The sequence below is a fragment of the Microcaecilia unicolor genome, chromosome 2 (assembly GCF_901765095.1).
Source record: "Microcaecilia unicolor chromosome 2, aMicUni1.1, whole genome shotgun sequence".
Taxonomy (NCBI): Eukaryota; Metazoa; Chordata; class Amphibia; order Gymnophiona; family Siphonopidae; genus Microcaecilia; species Microcaecilia unicolor.
The window spans coordinates 537641399-537660028 of NC_044032.1; the positions used below are offsets into that span (position 1 = coordinate 537641399).

Sequence of the window (18630 nt, forward strand, 5' to 3'; positions counted from 1 at the left end):
CATGCATACTTGTTTCCTTTTGAAAATTTGGTGCAACATTTATCCGTGTGAACTTTGAACATGAGTGAGGAATTTAAAAATTGCCCCCATAAAAGGTTATGATTTTAAGGTAATTAAACACTAAAAGAGAGATACTCTGTTCTTTAGTAAATTAAAACAAGCATAATACAATACCTGTCCAATTGATTTAATTATTATTTGCAAAACGGCATGTAGCAGAAATTAGTTATATTACAATGATTATTGCACCAAAGAATTATTGGGGCAGTCTCTAAGTATATAAGTATATAAGTATTGCCATACTGGGACAGACTGAAGGTCCATCAAGTCCAGCATCCTGTTTCCAACAGTGGTCAATCCAGGTCATAAGAACCTGGCAAGATCCAAACTCTAAATGGGTTAATTTCTGTTCAAACCATGACAGTAATGAAACTCACTCCTAAGGGTATGTGGAGTGTGATCTTGGTCTTTCAAATTTTCTGCTAATGCTCACCATAGTACTTGATTCGTGCTAAAGAAAGCTTCTCTCTGGAATTTAACGTGTATAGGCAACCTATCCAGGTGTGTTTGAAAATGATTTTTAATCAAGCCTGTGGCCTCCAATACAGTGGAAAATGTTTTTGTATCTTTCTGCCACATTTTCTTTGTCTCACACTTCATTTATTGGTACTTGAAGATCTTTTTCTCCACTCAGTACCCAGAATAATCACTTGGTACTCACACCTCTTTTATCAATGCTGTTCTAGTGTTTTTCTCTTTTACCACAATGTCCAGGTTTCTTGCATCAAACTTTTTATCAACTGGAATGAGAATGTATCAGGTGATCATAAACTCCTCATTCTCTGAGGACAAGCAGGCTAATATTCTCACATTTGGGTAACGTGGATCAAGCTTTTAAACAGAGGTCTTTTGAAGTAAGACACACTCCAGTGTGCATTCGCGAGTGCGGGACCAACAGTCTTTTTTTTCCCACGGTGAGGAGAGGACGTTGTTTTTTTCCCTTTCTCCTCACAGCTGCTGGTTCTGATCCTTACAGAGTTCCTTTTTGTGCCTTCTTCATTTCTTTTCTTCCCTTGTTCAGGTTCTTTTGCGTCCCGTTAAATGTTTTTCTTTTTTCTTTCATCTTACCACGACTCTGTAAGCCACATTTAGGCCTCAGCTCCGATGGGGTTTTTCCCTTTATTTTTCTTTTTTCCTTCGATTTGTTCCAGGGCTCCATCAAGGCCCTCTCAGCTTTCAGTTTTAAGCTGCTTTGGGGTATGGTACCATACCCCTTTTAACTATATTCTGTGTCTTCAGATTCTAGCCAGAACTCAGTTAGTCAGAGTGGCTCGCATGGTGCTTGCACCTGTGCCTCTGTATTGGAGCCTCGATCCCTGCACTCTTGGCTGGATTTCTTCACGTTGGTGTTGAAGGTGCTTGCACCTGACACGCTTCTCCATTGGCCCCACTTGTCTTCCTGTGGTGTGACCTCCGCTGCCGGTGCCGCATGCAGCACTGACGGCCGACACAATGCAAACAATCTCTACAGTTCAAGTCTGGAGTTCCTCGATACCTTACAGAGTCCTTTTTGATTGGTGAGGACTTGATCTCAGCACACCCATATGGAGTTCCTCACTGACACCGCTGCAGAGCATACACAAGGGCTCAGTCTCAGCTGACCCATAAGAGGTTCCTGGCTGACACCGGTGCAGAGCATATGCATATTTATTTATTTGTTACATTTGTATCCCACATTTTCCCACCTATTTGCAGGCTCAATGTGGCTTACATAGTACCGGAAAGGCGTTTGCTGTTTCTGGTATGAACAAATACAATGTGATGTTGTGATAAGATGTAATTTAAATGGTAAAGTCACAGTAATGGTCATATGGTGGGAGAGTAGCATTGTGTTCATACATGCTTCGGTTTTCTTGTGTAGCCAAGGTCAGTCCTTTAGGTTGAATTGGGAGGGTATGCTTTTTTGAACAGGGTGGTTTTTAGTATTTTCCATATGAGTGGTATATCCCCGGATCTTACTATTTCTACTTGAGTAGTCTCTTTCTTTTCAATTGGGGACATTTTACTTCCTTTTGACTTTGCACAGGATATTTACTATGTGTTGTTCTCTTGGCAGCTTCCTCGTGCTGCCTGTGAGTCCCTATATTTGCTTGTTTGATTCTGTGCAGTGCACATCGACAACCAGTGCTCAGGGGTTCAGTTGGGTACTAGATTTAGTGGGATCCTTGTTACACTAACCCCAGTCCCTTCTGCTTCCTTTCTCCCTCGTCAGCATTGGGTTCCTGCTGTCGACTTGCCTAACTGGGCGTGCCTCCCACTATAGGGAGCGGATGTTCTGGTTGCTCAGACCACTTGGACATTGGGCTTGTTTGCTTTCTCCTTTGGAGACCAGTTCTGCCCCATTAGTTCCTACGACAGTTATTCTTGGTACTCAATTTTGGGATCTTCTAAGGGTAGCAGTTTCCCACCTATGGTGCAAAGCCCTCTTGTTGGGTTTTACCCCTCTTCACTGTTTTGTCAGCCTTGGCCTCTAGGAGGCCTCACACGTCCAACATTTGCAGTGTAGATTGCCCAGCTGCTTTACTTTCGTTCACACAGTCGATTCTCCAGCTTTGTCCTCTGTGTCAGGGGGCTGTGTACAACTGTGATGGAGGGTTGTTTGTTTGGATATGCTCTTTCATGCCAGTTTTTGGACGGGCAATTTTAACAGTCTGGTCTTTAGACTTTACAAGGCCCTGTGGTTCTTCTTTTTCTAGAACATCCTTGCAGTTTCTCTGATGGTTACTCCAGTGCATCTCCCGACCTTCTTTTCTCTTCCAGTCGAGGTCTGTACCAGACTACCGTCTCTTACGTTTCCCCTTCTTTGGGGAATCACTCTTGTCTATTCACCTCCTTTCTTTTCCCTGTTGGGGCAGGCTCTGTTGCCAAGTAGCTACGTCCCAGAAGCCCACTTTCTGATGCTTTCTTCTTTGCCTCTGCACTTTGAAGACTTCTTATTCGGAATTCTCTTTGGACCATGGAATATTCTCCCCTCCTGTGCAACGAAGAGTCATCTCTGTGTCCCATCCTCTGGGCTGTGGCCTTTGCGGCATGGCTTATCCAGGTTTCGGGATAGTTTTCTGCTGTTTTCCTGAAGGTGTCTCTACAGTCTTGCTGGCTTTTTGACAAGTTTTCCTTAAGAAGTATTTCTCTTTCCAATGAGATGGTTTGCCGTATGGTACAAGAGCAAAAACTGATTTTCCATTTATGAACCCTGGAACCCTTCGGTTTAAATGCAGATATTGAATATAAACACTTATAACTTTTTTACATATTTTTATACACTTTTTAAAATCTTTTTACTAATTCTTTTTGTTTGTATACCCATTGTCTGTGATTATGTATTTACATATATGTTTTTTCTTTTCTTTCATTGATATATATTTATATATATTTTTTAACTATAAATATATGTGTATATATATATATATTTTAGTTTCCTTTATTTTTAGATTGTTTTAGGTTTTATATCTATTCATTTTCTTTTGAAGTTTTGGTAAAATCATGCATATTTTACATTACAGATTTTTCAATGTTAATAATATATTTTGATTCTGATATATGTGTGTGTATCAGCATGTGTATATATACGTGTATGTTTTTTTAAATATATATATCTAATATAATAAAACGCTCCCTCAACGTTCTGAGGACAACGTTCTGAAGTCACTCAGACTCTCTCTCAGAACGGTTCGTAAGTTCGTGGTGGTGAAGCCACTGACGAAGACTCGCTGCCCCGCCCTCGCGTCAAACGTCATGACGTCGAGGGCGGAAAAAAAAAAACAGCAGCGAAGCGTCAGGGAAGGAGGCGGCGCTCCCGACCTCTAGCCTTCCTTTCGCTGTGTTCCGCCTTCTTCTGACGTCAAGGATGACGTCAAAAGAAGGCGGAACAGAGCGAAGGGAAAGCTAGACGCAGTGTTGCCAGGTGGGCGGTTTTACCGCCCAATTGGGCGGTTTTCCGCGACCCGCCGCGGGAAATTTTTGCCCGCGGCGGGTTGCGGTTTTTTGGGCTGGTTTTTGTGCTTCGGGCGGTTTTTTTAGGTGGTTTTTCGGCCGCGGTGGGCGGGGTTAGTGACGTGGGAGGCGGGGTTAGTGATGTGGGAGGCGGGGTTAGTGACGTGGGAGGCGGGGTTAGTGACGGGGAAGGCGGGGTTAGTGATGGGGAAGGCGGGGCCGATGACGGCGGGGGCGGGGTGATGACGCGGGGGCGGGGGTGTCAGGGGCGGGGTTTGAGTTTGGGCGGGTTTTGGGCTGGATTTTGGGCTCCTTTAGGCTGGAAAAATATTTTCCACCTGGCAACCCTGGCTAGACGTCGGGAGCGCCGCCTCCTTCCCTGACGCTTCGCTGCCGGAACCGCCACGGAGGTAAATTTAAAATGAAGAAAAAAAAACAAAAACGGATGTTGGGGGGAGAGAAGAGGGTGGCCAGTAGTAGTAGTAGTAAGGGCAGGGGAGAAACGATAGCATGGATGCGAAGGGGGGGGGGGGGGAAGAGGGCGGCCCAGGCTGGAACATGGGAGAGAGAGGAGCATGGATGCGAGGGGGGGTCATGGAAGGGAGAGAGGGGACTTGCTGGAAAAGGATAAATGGAGGGGGCAGGGGACAGAAGAGCATGGATGTGCATGCATTGGGAGGGCAGGGCTCAGGGAGAGAGGGGAATTGCTGGAAAGGGATGAATGGAGGGGGCAGGGGACAGAGGAGCATGGATGGCCATGGATTGGGAGGGCAGGACTCAGGGAGAGGGGAATTGCTGGATAGGGATGAATGGAGGGGACAGATGGGCATGGATGGATAAGGATTGCAGGGCAGGCCTCAGGCAGAGAGGGAAAATGCTGGATAGGGAAAAATGGAGGGGCCAGGTGACAGAGGAGCATGGATGGGCATGGATTGGAAGGGCAGGACTCAGGGAGAGGGGAATTGCTGGATAGGGATGAATGGAGGGGACAGATGGGCATGGATGGATATGGATTGCAGGGCAGGCCTCAGGCAGAGAGGGGAAATGCTGGATAGGGAAAAATGGAGGGGCCAGGTGACAGAGGAGCATGGATGGGCATGGATTGGAAGGGCAGGACTCAGGGAGAGGGGAATTGCTGGATAGGGATGAATGGAGGGGACAGATGGGCATGGATGGATATGGATTGCAGGGCAGGCCTCAGGCAGAGAGGGGAAATGCTGGATAGGGAAAAATGGAGGGGCCAGGTGACAGAGGAGCATGGATGGGCATGGATTGGAACGACAGGACTCAGGGAGAGGGGAATTGCTGGATAGGGATGAATGGAGGGGACAGATGGGCATGGATGGATATGGATTGCAGGGCAGGCCTCAGGGAGAGAGCGCAATTGCTGGATAGGGAAAAATGGAGGGCCCAGGTGACAGAGGAGCATGGATGGCCATGGATTGGAAGGGCAGGACTCAGGGAGAGGGGAATTGCTGGATAGGGATGAATGGAGGGGACAGATGGGCATGGATGGATATGGATTGCAGGGCAGGCCTCAGGCAGAGAGGGGAAATGCTGGATAGGGAAAAATGGAGGGGCCAGGTGACAGAGGAGCATGGATGGGCATGGATTGGAAGGGCAGGACTCAGGGAGAGGGGAATTGCTGGATAGGGATGAATGGAGGGGACAGATGGGCATGGATGGATATGGATTGCAGGGCAGGCCTCAGGCAGAGAGGGGAAATGCTGGATAGGGATGAATGGAGGGGGCAGGTGACAGAGAAACATGGATAGCCATGGATTGGAGGGCAGGGCTCAGGGAGAGAGGGGAATTGCTGGAAAAGGATGAATGGAGGGGGCAGGGGACAGATGGCCATGGATTGGGAGGCCACAGCTCACACTCTCTCTCTCATATACAATTTCTTTCTGACTCTCACTCTCACACACTCTGTCTCACACTGTATCACATTCACTCTCTATGTGCCACACAGTCACTCACACACTCGCTTGGTCTCATACACTCACTCTCACAGAGAATCTGTGTCTCACACACACTCTCTCTCTCGCCCACACACACACACTCTCTCTCACACTGTGTCTCACATACACACTTGCACACACTCTTATTCTCACACACACACTCTCTCACAAACACACTCACACCCAGACTCACTCTCTCTCTCACACACTCACACTTTCACTCTGACTCTCAAACAGTCACTCTCACATACACTCTCCCAAACATAAACACTCCGAGGAAAACCTTGCTAGCGCCCGTTTCATTTCAGTCAGAAACGGGCCTTTTTTTACTAGTATATATATATATATATATATATATATATATGTATGTACATACCTTATTTCTTATACCAAATTTTTATCCAATATTACTCCTTTTTTATATACATACACATTTGTTGAATGTTTTTATTTTATTTTAGCATACTCTTTTTACTTCAAAATAACATTTTTATTATATTTTTTACTCTTTATTTTTAGTACACTTTTTATTGCAAAATAATATTTAAATAACATTTTTTCATTTTTGTATTTTTCTATTATATTATTTTTACTCATTTTTTATCTTGGTTATTATTCATTGTTCTAAAATAACAATTTTTATTTTTTAATTTTTGTCTTTGTCCTAATTATAACCAGTTATAAGGAAACTATATTGCTCTTCAAAATATACATATATATAGAAAAGTTTGTATTTTTATTCATTTTATTTTCATTTTTTATTTTATTATTTAATTTTTTGAGATTCATATTATTAATATACAAACATGATTGCTTGAGTGTACACATGGAAAACAATGATAAAAACAGCCTGATGTAATATCCACATTTTCAGACATACATACTTTTAAGGAGATCAATGAAATATAATTTAGTTTTTTTTTTTTTTTTTTTAATTTTGGTTTTTGTAGTATATTCAATCCAAACAGATACTGAATTATATGTCGTTGTTTGTTGTTTCTCGGTGAACACTTCTGAGATATATATAGGCTGTTTAACTCTTTGTATTTAACTGCCTTTTATCCATGAGTATACACAGATTTTTTATTCCTCCCTTTTTTTTGGCGTTGTTTTGTCACATTGATATTACGGCGATGCTCCTTCATATTTCATGACATTGGTTCAAGAGCATGTGCAGAAAATCCCCTCTTTTTTCTGATTCACATTACATGGCAGTGTTATAGGAGCATGCGCAGGTTTTTCCCATTATATGGCAGCGTTATAGGAGCATGCGCAGAATTTTCTTTTTTGGCGTGCTTTTCAGTATTTAAATAACGGACGATTCAGGGATGCCCTTTTCTTCATTGAAGCTATTTGCGACAGTCCAGTGTCATTCCCTGTTGAACTTCGATAAGTTTTTAACCTTTTTGAAAAAGATAATGCTATTTATACCGATGTATATCTCCTGATGGACAAGGTTAGCCTCTGTATACAATCTTTTTTTTAGACCCATTTTTAAATCCAACCACATAGCACCCTTCATATTTTATAGTCATGAATGTTTGTTTCCTTTTTTGACAAGATCATTTTCATGGGTATTAATTTTGCTATATTATATATATATTTTTTGATACGATACAATACCTTTACGATTCAATAAAAGGGGGCACTCAGCAACGGCCATTATTTATCATTCTATCACAATGACTTACATACATGGAAGATTTTCACAGTTTACATAAGGGGTACAAATTGAAGTCAAGATAGTTTACAAACATAATATTAGAATTTTTTTAATTAGATTTATGACGTTAAAAGGTCTCATATATTTATAAATACAAATGCTTGTTCGGTGCGCTTCTAAAATTAGAACAGAATTATGATTGTATTTAGGATACTATATTTTCAGTTACACCGCATCTTATAAATTCCGTAGTTATTAATTTCAGAGGATCACTAAATTCTAATCCCATGATAGCACATTGTATGTGAATGACCTCTAATCCTGTTTATATTCATATTTGTATTTTTATAAACTTTAGATTTAGTTGTTTATAAAAACTTTTCAGAGGGTTGCACGTATTTTGATAACTCATTTCTTCCTACTTATTCTCTAGTTATTTCATCATTTTATCACTTGTTGCTTTGTGTAATCTCAATGGATATTTATGAGTGAGTTTTCTTATTTTTCAATCATAGGATTATCGTTTGTGTGTATTGATAAAGACACCTTTTCTCACAAACAGCTGTATATCATAAGGTCAGTAGATATAGTAAAACACACTATATAGATTTAATTATTTAAATGTTTTATTTTAACATACTACACCATTTTTTAATGGGTTTGTTTATTTTTGTTATAATATATAAGCGGTGAGAGTCTGATAGGTATGGAAGAGGAGAGGGATCTTGGGGTGATAGTATCTGAGGATCTGAAGGCGACGAAACAATGTGACAAGGCGGTGGCCGTAGCGAGAAGGTTGCTAGGCTGTATAGAGAGAGGTGTGACCAGCAGAAGAAAGGAGGTGTTGATGCCCCTGTACAAGTCATTGGTGAGGCCCCACCTGGAGTATTGTGTTCAGTTTTGGAAGCCGTATCTTGCGAAGGATGTAAAAAGAATTGAAGCGGTGCAAAGGAAAGCTACGAGAATGGTATGGGATTTGCGTCACAAGATGTATGAGGGGAGACTTGCGGACCTGAACATGTATACTCTGGAGGAAAGGAGAAACGGGTGATATGATACAGATGTTCAAATATTTGAAAGGTATTAATCCGCAAACGAATCTTTTCCGGAGATGCGAAGGCGGTAGAATGAGAGGACATGAAATGAGATTGAAGAGGGGCAGACTCAGGAAAAATGTCAGGAAGTACTTTTTCACGGAGAGAGTGGTGGATGTTTGGAATGCCCTCCCGCGGGAGGTGGTGGAGATGAAAACAGTAACAGAATTCAAACAAGCGAGGGATAAACATAAAGGAATCCTGTTCAGAAGGAATGTATCCTTGGGAGCTTAGCCAAGTTTTGGTGGGAGGCGAGGCTAGTGGTTGGGAGGCGGGGATAGTGCTGGGCAGACTTCTACGGTCTGTGCCAGAGCCGGTGGTGGGAGGCGGGGCTGGTTGGAAGGCGGGGATAGTGCTGGGCAGACTTCTACGGTCTGTGCCAGAGATGGTGGTGGGAGGTGGGACTGGTAGTTGGGAGGCGGGGATAGTGCTGGGTAGACTTATACGGTCTGTGCCAGAGCTGGTGGTGGGAGGCGGGGCTGGTTGTTGGAAGGCGGGGATAGTGCTGGCCAGACTTATACGGTCTGTGCCCTGAAGAGGACAGGTACAAATAAAAAGTAGCACATATGAATTTATCTTGTTGGGCAGACTGGATGGACCGTGCAGGTCTTTTTCTGGCATCATCTACTATGTTACTATGTTATTGCAGAAGAGTTAAAACATGTAAGGAAGAACATATGTGACATCAAGCCCAAATTGTGACAAATAACCCCTGTAATACACTGGTAATTCCAGAACAACCTGCAAGAATGCATACAGCATTCATCAGTTGAAAAACACTACAACAATTATTTAAGATACATAATGAATATTAAAAAAAAAAAAACAGAAAAATAGAAAAAATAAAAAAGGAGGAAATAAGGAACAAAGGGAAAAGAAGAAATAAAAAATGAAAAGAAATGAACACGCCTAAAAAAGAAAAAAAGTGTAAAAAAGGAGGGACAGGAAGTAGGGAGGGAAGGAAAAAGAGGAATGACCCCCTACTGCTGTAAACATTGTTGAGAAAACCAAGTGCACTAAACGTAAACTACACATGTTAACCCATGCATGGCCACTAAGAGGTGCACATTAACATGATGCTTACCCACACTCGTGATTACATGAAACAATGCAGCCACACCAAAACCTTGTACTATATGAGAAACTTGATATTTAAACTGTAGGTGAACAATAAAAAAAACAATTATTGTTACTAAAACACTCGAATGGTAACTTGCAAACTGCTATTGTACACAGGAAATCATTGAGTATCATATATGAAAATTCTGCAGAAAATGAGCAGATTTATAAATGAACATATACTCTGTGAAAGTAACATTTCTGGTTATGTTTACTGTATCTTTAAAATATAGCTACGCTAAGGATTCTGTCATTTTGGTTTTTTGCAGGAGCATTTCATGGAAGTAATTAGAAATCAAGAGTTTTTGTTGTTACCAGGCAGTGAAATTGCAAAGCTGTTAGCAAGTGATGACATGAATATTCCTAATGAAGAGACTATACTAAATGCACTGCTCACATGGGTTCGGCATGACATGGAACAGAGAAGGAAAGATCTCAGTAAACTGCTTGCGTATATCAGACTACCTCTTCTTCTACCACAGGTATGGAATAGAAATGGAAAATATCTATCTTGTTGCCTATTAGATAACTGTTATATTTCACACACTGGCCATATTAGATTGGATAATAATTATATAATTTATTACTTTTTATTTCCAATGTGGTATTTACCACATTCAAAGAAACACCCTGAAGAAGTTAACTGAAATTTAAATATGAGTTGTTGGAACCAAACTGGAGCATAGAAAAAGGGCCAAACAGTATTGTATAGTAATTAAGTAAATGTAACTTATTACTGTACTTAAGTAAAAGTATTGTCATTTTTATTTGTAAAGAAGTAAAGGAAAAATTTGTCAGAAAATAAGAAGGCAGGTGATCTTCCAAATGCAACATGGAAGATAAAAACAAGGAGGCAGGTCTTGTTAAAAAAAACAACAGTCTTTTATTCAGTAAAAGGCTTCCAGGTTATCAATCATCTGTGCCTGACATGGCCGTGTTTCATCAGGAATATTGGCTGTGTCAGGGACAGAACAACTGTTTCATTTCTTTTCAGAAGGTGAGGGGTTTTGTAACATTTTCCCACTCAAAGTAGTTTTCTTTCTATAACAATGACCATTTCAGCATGTTACTCACACAGCATTCCAGCTACTTCCACAGTGAACAAACAGGTGATTTTTGGCTCCCCAGGCACAAAGTACTGCAGTAAAATTCATTGGCAGAGAATATCCCCAAATAAAGTCTCTGGGAGCCTTTTACTGAGTAAGACTATGTATTTTACCAGACCTGCCTTCTTGTTTTTATCTTCCACGAAGGAAAAGTTTTTTATTTTTACGTTTTACTGAAGTAATAATTTCACCAATTTTTGCTACTTTTACTCAGTTACATCAGATGGCTGCAGTAAAAAGTAAAAGCAGAAGCAAGATGTAAATGATTCGTCAGTAAACCAAATGAAGCGGCAAAAACTGGGTTTTGCTATTGTAATTCTTGTCACACAAACAGTAGATCATCTCATCTTAATTTTGCTGTTCAGTGCATATAGCCCATGGTAGCAGTGAAGTTGCTTATGTTTGTTGAACTGGTTACTAGTTTCCAGTCAAACAGAACAGTGATGAGTTGGGTCACTTTGAAGTGGAGATGAAACTGAAGCTGATTGTGGTAGATCGGGCATAAATGTGATTGTCACTGTGACTAGGCCTTTCATTTAATTCAGTTTCCTTTGAATTTGTTCTCAGTATATTCTGAAGGATCCCATAGTTGGGGACTACATAGAGGATTTAGTAGTTGATTTTTTGTGTGTGTGTGTGGTGGGGGGGGGGGGGGGGGGAGGTTAGGGTATTACCTGTTTAGTGCTATTACTTTATGAGTAATCCTATTTTCTATTATTTGCTTGTCAAAATGTTAAAATCTAAATAAAAGAAAATATTTTTAAAAAGCTAAAGCTGGTTGCAATTCTTGGTGAACAGACATATCTACTACAACAGACTGCTGGTAATCCCATGGAAAATTTACATTAGGTTGACTGTTCACTGGATTGATAGTTTTTAGAGAAGTTTGCTTATCTGGCCTTCCCACACTCGGTTTTATACTTTGATTTATACTTTTACTGTTGTTTTATGATTTTTATGTTTTAATTGTGTATTTTTAACTTTGTATATTAAAATTTATGTTTTTAGATCCCTGAGAAAGGCTTTGTTGCCAAAACACGGACCGTGTCGGGTCCAATAAACTTTTTCTGAAGTTCTTACCCCCTTGTTTTGGCTGGTCATTTGGATTTGGCCTTCTTCCACCCTTGGTCTGCTGTGTTTGCGTTTCTGTGGAAGGCATGGACTCCCCCTCTTCCTCTTCCCACACATTTGACATTCTTGCCTCCCTTCTTGAAGATATTCAGAGTTTGCTATCAGATGAAAAATTGTTAGAACACCACCATCACAATGATTCCAACTTTGTGAAATCCTTCTCTGTAACTGGACAGCATGACAATGATGATGAAGGTGCAAGTGATGAATTAGCAATACTTCTAATGCAGATGATGCAGTACAGAATCAAGTGTTTCAGACAGATTCCCTTGATCAGTATTTGCAGACCCTGCCTGAAGACATCAGTAATACTGCAACCTGATTTGAAGGAATTTTTTAATCAGGTTGAACAATCCTACTTTCTGCTAGTTCAGTTCTTGAACACCTTTTAGCTGTGCTGGATTAATCACAAGCACATTTGCATGAGTAACAGTCATCTTCAAAATTTAGTTTTACTAAAAACAAAGTGGATTGGATTTTAGAGCAATAAAGTTGGGATAAAAATGTTAACTACAATGGCATTCATTGTAGTTGTGGTACTTCAGCTTGGAGAAAAGATGGTTGAGGGGAGATTTGATAGAGGTCTATAAAATAATGAGTGGAAAGGGTAGAAGTGAAGCGTCTGTTTACTCTTTCCAAAAATACTAGGACTAGGGGGCATTCAATGAAGCTACAAAGTAGTAAATTTAAACACTATCTCTCCTACTGTCATCCCGTTTATCTGTCATATCCTCAATCTTTCACTGTCCACTGCGATTGTTTCTGATGCCTTCAAACATGCCGTAGTCACACCACTCCTTAAAAAAACCTTCATTGGACCATACCTGTCCTTCCAACTATCGCCCCATCTCTCTCCTCCCTTTCCTATCCAAGATACTTGAACATGCTGTTCACTGCCGTTGCCTTGACTTTCTTTCATCTCAAGCTATTCTTGATCCACTTCAATCTGGCTTTCGCCACCTTCATTCAACTGAAACAACGCTTGCTAAAGTCTCCAATGATCTGTTCCTAGCCAGATCCAAAGGTCTCTATTTTATCCTCATCCTTCTCGATCTATCTGCTGCTTTTGACACTGTTGATCACAGCCTACTCCTTGATACGCTGTCCTCACTTGGATTTCAGGACTCTGTTCTTTCCTGGTTTTCTTCTTATCTCTCCCAGCGTACCTTTAGTGTATACTCTAGTGGATCCTCTTCTACTTCTATCCCACTGTCAGTTGGTGTACCTCAGGGATCTGTCCTGGGACCTCTTCTCTTCTTCATCTATACTTCTTCCCTTGATACTCTGATCTCATCCCATGGTTTTCAGTATCATCTTTACGCTGATGACTCCCAGATCTACCTCTCCACACCAGAAATCTCAGCTGAAACCCAGGCCATAGTATCAGCCTGCCTGTCTGACATTGCTGCCTGGATGTCTCAGCACCATTTGAAACTAAACATGACCAAGACTGAGCTTCTTATCTTTCCCCCTAAACCAACCTCTCCTCCTCCCCCATTCTCTATTTCTGTGGATAACACTCTCATCCTTCCTGTCTCATCAGCTCGTAGCCTTGGGGTCATCTTCGACTCCTCCCTCTCCTTCTCTGCACATATTCAACAGACTGCTAAAACCTGTTGTTTCTTTCTCTATAATATCAGCAAAATTCGCCCTTTCCTTTCTGAGCACACTACCAGAACCTTCATCCACCTCTTATCACCTCTCGCTTAGACTATTGCAACTTGCTTCTCACAGGTCTCCTCCCACTTAGCCATCTCTCTCCTCTTCAATCTGTTCAAAATTCTGCTGCACGACTAATATTCCGCCAGGGTCATTATGATCATATTAGCCCTCTCCTCAAGTCACTTAACTGGCTTCCTATCCGTTTCCGCATACAGTTCAAACTCCTCTTATTGATCTTTAAGTGCATTCACTCTGCAGCTCCTCAGTACCTCTCCACTCTCATCTCTCCCTACATTCCTCCCCGGGAACTCCATTCACTGGGTAAATCTTTCTTATCTGCACCCTTCTCCTCCACTGCTAACTCCAGACTCCGTTCCTTTTATCTTGCTGCACCATATGCCTGGAATAGACTTCCTGAGCCAGTACGTCAAGCTCCATCTCTGGCCGTCTTCAAATCTAAGCTAAAAGCCCACCTTTTTGATGCTGCTTTTAACTCCTAACCCCTATTCACTTGTTCAGAACCCTTATTTTATCATCCTCACCTTAATATTCCCTTATCTCTTGTTTGTCCTGTTTGTCTGTCCTAATTAGATTGTAAGCTCTGTCGAGCAGGGGACTGTCTCTTCATGTTCAAGTGTACAGCGCTGCGTACGTCTAGTAGCGCTATAGAAATGATAAGTAGTAGTAGTAGTAATTAGAGGTGCCAAAATCTACAATGATTAAATCATCTAACTAAAAGAAAGCTATAAGACAGATATATACATATTATACATACAACATCACTGGTCAGGAATTTCAGGCCCTTATCTCATCAGCTGGGAGGCCCGTTGCAGCGAAAGCCTGAAGTCTATTTATGACCAGGAACAAGTCCTCTGCGCGATACATCTACCCATGGATGAGCCTCAAAACTCTGCTGCAACAAGCCCCCCTTTTATAAGACTTAGAACTCAGAGCTAAGGAAAATTACAGAATGCTTCTCTGTTTAGGTAAACAAGCTTACTGTGGGAACATGGTCATGTTTTCCAAGTCCAGGTGGCCAGGCTGATCTCCGAAAGCAAGCACCATCCTCCTCTTCACATACCAAATTAATTAGAGCTGTGTCTTATCTTCTGCATTCCAACTTATTTTCACACAATCAAAGTTAAACAATCATTTTTAAACAGAATTACTTCTAATCAACAATACAGACCCTGAGTGCACTGGTCGGTCAAGACAGAGTTGAAAAACAATCTTTAAAATTCACTTTTATTACAGAGACTGGACATCTAAATGGCAGATGACATTTAATGTGAGCAAGTGCAAAGTGATTCATGTGGGAAAGAGGAACCTGAATTGTAGCTATGTAATGCAAGGTTCCATGTTAGGAGTCACGACCAGGAAAGGGCTCTAGGTGTCATTGTTGATGATATATTGAAACCTTCTGCTCAGTGTGCTGCTGCGGCTAATAAAGCTAATAGAATGTTAGGTATTATTAGGAAAGAAATGGAAAACAAAAATGAGGACATTATAATGCCTGTATATCGCTCTATGGTGAGACTGCACCTCAAATATTGTGTTCAATTCTGGTCACCGCATCTCCAAAAAAAGATAAAGTGGAATTAGAAAAGGTACAGAGAAGGGCAACAAAAATGATGAAGAGGATGGGATGACTTCCCTATGAGGAAAGGCTAAAGCAGCTAGGGCTGTTCAGCTTGGAGAAAAGACAGCTGAGGGGAGATATGATAGAGATCTATAAAATAATGAGTGGAGTGGAAAAGTAGGGATGTGAATCACTTGCTTGCTCTTTCCAAAAATAGTAGGACTAGGGGGCAAGCAATGAAGCTACAAAGTAGTAAATTTAAAATGAATTGGAGAAAATATTTCTTCACTTGACGTGTAATTAAACTCTGGAATTCATTACCAGAGAATGTAGTAAAAGTGGTTAGCGTAGTGGGGTTTTAGAAAGGTTTGGATGGCTTCCTAAATGAAAAGTCCATAGACCATTATTAAAATAGACTTGGGGAAAATCCACTGCTTATTTCTAGGATAACAGCATAAAATATAAACGGGATGTTGGGCTTGATGGACCTTTGGTTTGTCCCAGTATGGCAATGCTTATGTACTTATGAGCTTAAAACAATGCCTGTATATCTTTGTTTTTGAAAAAATTGAAAATTTATTTTTTTCTCTGAAGCTGTAATTTGATTTTTTAAAGTGTTGTAATCTGCTTTGAACCAACTTTGTTGGGAGTTGGCGGACTATAAATTCTATGTCATGTCATATAATAATATATTAGCAAGCTGACTCCAACATAATTATTCAAAGCTTTGCCTCAAAAACTGTATGTAGGTTAAATATTCAATATAAATGTGAGCTCCACAGTATATTACATATATGCATTATCTTTTTATTGGCACAAGTGTTTAAAGTTAATATTATTCCAAAATTGATCATATGGGAGCATGTTTCATTGTGTTTCATTCATTCTTACTTTAATATTGTCCTCAATATTTTTCTGTAGTTTCTGGCAGACTTGGAAAATAATGTGCTCTTTAGGGATGACATTGAATGTCAAAAACTCATTATGGAGGCAATGAAATACCATTTATTGCCAGAGAGAAGGCCAATGTTACAAAGTCCTCGTACAAAACCTAGAAAGTCTACAGTGGGAGTTTTATTTGCAGTTGGAGGAATGGATGCAACTAAAGGTATTACTATGAAAACTAATTTCTATTTAGCAATGTATTTTTGAGAGTCATTGTATTGGCACTAGTTGATATTTTGAATAAACATCCATAATTATAATTATGACCTATAGCAACTGGATGTAAGCGAGATAGCTTTGTAATGAGAAGGTCTGCCTGTTTAGACTGCTAATGATATACTTCAATTATCAAGAAAGCTTTGATTTTTTTTTTGTCTTCTTTTTTGATTTTTTGAAGGCTAGTGTTGACAGTGTGACTGTCCTATTGGTAAAGCCAGAGGACATAATTAAAATATTGTGTTTCAGATATCCATTTAATATCTCTGACTTTAAGTACATCCTTTCCAAAATGGCCACTAGTCCTCAACAGCCCCAGCAGTTCAAAAGACTGTGGGCCCGATATATTCAGCACGAGTTAACCGGCTGGGAATGGCCACCAACCAGTTAACTTGCGTCTTGGTGGATAACCGGTCGTTTTCAGTGGTATTTAACCATTTATCGCTGCTGAAAATGCCTGGTTAACGCCAAAAAATAAAGCTGGCGATGTTGGGGCATTCCAGGGGGTGTGACCAGTTAAGTCCTGATATTCGGAACTTAACCGCCTAGACTTTTCTTTTTATGTGGCCTTATCTATGCCTACTAAGTCATGTCTAGTTAAGTCTGAATATTGACTTAACCGGTCATGTGCTAGCTGGGGGTGTGAGTTTACAAGAAAAATAACTCCAATCCTTTACTGATCCAAGCCTGCTCTACTCTTTACCGCTGAGACAGTATTTCAGTCAGCGGTATAACAAATTTAAATAAACGTAAGACCAGATTACCCAAACACTTTTTGCAGCGTATGATCAGACAAGTGTAAATGAATTGTTGAACTGCACTCCATAAATTCACAGAGTAATAGCCTAGAAGCCATTAGGTCAGCCCTGTCTCTGAGTAATTTGAGAACACAAGTTTTATCGGGTTATTTATATTCCTCTCCAGTAACAAGACTGATGATAATAATAGTAATAATAATAGTGTTAATAATGAATAACAAATGGAATATATGCTTCATATAGGATTCTCTCTCATTTGAGTGACAGCTAATTATTAAGCAATTCGGGGCCTGTTTACTAAGACATGGTAAATTTTTGCATTTACCGTACATTAAAGACAAAGGTTAATGCTTGGTAACTACAAAGCCTGTACAGTAACTGTTGGGGGCATGGCCAACATCTACCAATGCAGCATGGCAGGCAGGGGACAGATATTAGTTACACAGTAAGGTGGCAATTCCATAAATAGATGTCTCCTTTTAGGTGCACCGATGCAGCATGGAGAGCGCTTATTCTATAACAGCATCTGAACACCCAGGTTCCACTATAGAATATTGGCTTAAGTCAGCGTCAGTGTATCTAAAATTTACACACCCACAGTTAAACCATAAATCTGGTGTGACCACAGGCGTGTAAATGTGATAAGAGTGTGTGTAACTTAGAATATTCTGTAAGTTATGTATGTAAGTGGAAGACACACCCTTGTTTCTCCTATGCATGCATCCTCCTTGCAGTTAAACACTATGCAGACCCTTATAAATTAGTGCTTAGGATGCGTAGCTACATTTACATATGCAAGAGTGCAAAGTACAGGCGCTGTTTATAGAACTTCCCTTCCCATACATTGCCGATAATGTGTATGAACTTACCTTCTCCTGAAAAGGAAGCATTAAGTGGTTCTGAAATATTTGTGACACATTTACCATTGCCCCTCCATCTCCACTGATACTCACTGTACTGCCCCCAGACATCCTTAAAAGGTTCCCTCGACCCCTCCCAACATTCTTTAAAAATCTCCCTCCCAGACTCTCCCTTATGCCCCCAATATACTATAAAAAGTATCCCCCTCCTGTCAGCATTTTTTTGGGAAACAGGGGTGAGCCCCAGTTGCTCCTGCCCCAATGACAGCCTGGGATCAAAATGGTGTGACTCCTAGTGGCAGTTTCACAGTACTATCATGAGTGGTCAAGCTGCCAAATAAGGGCATGCATCTGCACAGAAAATGTATAAAAACTGAATGGAGGATACAGCCAATGAAACAGTGAGAGAGAACCAGGGGAAGTGGTGTTTTTCTGGTATTTATCCAAACATTTTTTGCTTTAGGAATCTTTTGTTGTTTGGTTAAAAACTAAAATCAGAAGCCAGACCTTCTCAGACTAGATCGAGGCCCCAAATGGGGTCAC

The 18630-nt window shown here is 40.7% G+C and overlaps 1 protein-coding gene across 3 annotated transcripts in view; it reads left to right on the top strand.

The window, feature by feature from the left end:
* KLHL5 (kelch like family member 5) overlaps positions 1 to 18630 on the top strand; it is a 141323-nt gene that overhangs the window by 72723 nt on the left and 49970 nt on the right. For all 3 annotated transcript variants that reach the window (XM_030191298.1, XM_030191299.1, XM_030191300.1), the window contains 2 exons: positions 10100 to 10312; positions 16230 to 16416. In XM_030191298.1, the coding sequence (XP_030047158.1) occupies positions 10100 to 10312; positions 16230 to 16416 (400 nt within the window). The remainder of the gene's footprint in view (positions 1 to 10099; positions 10313 to 16229; positions 16417 to 18630) is intronic.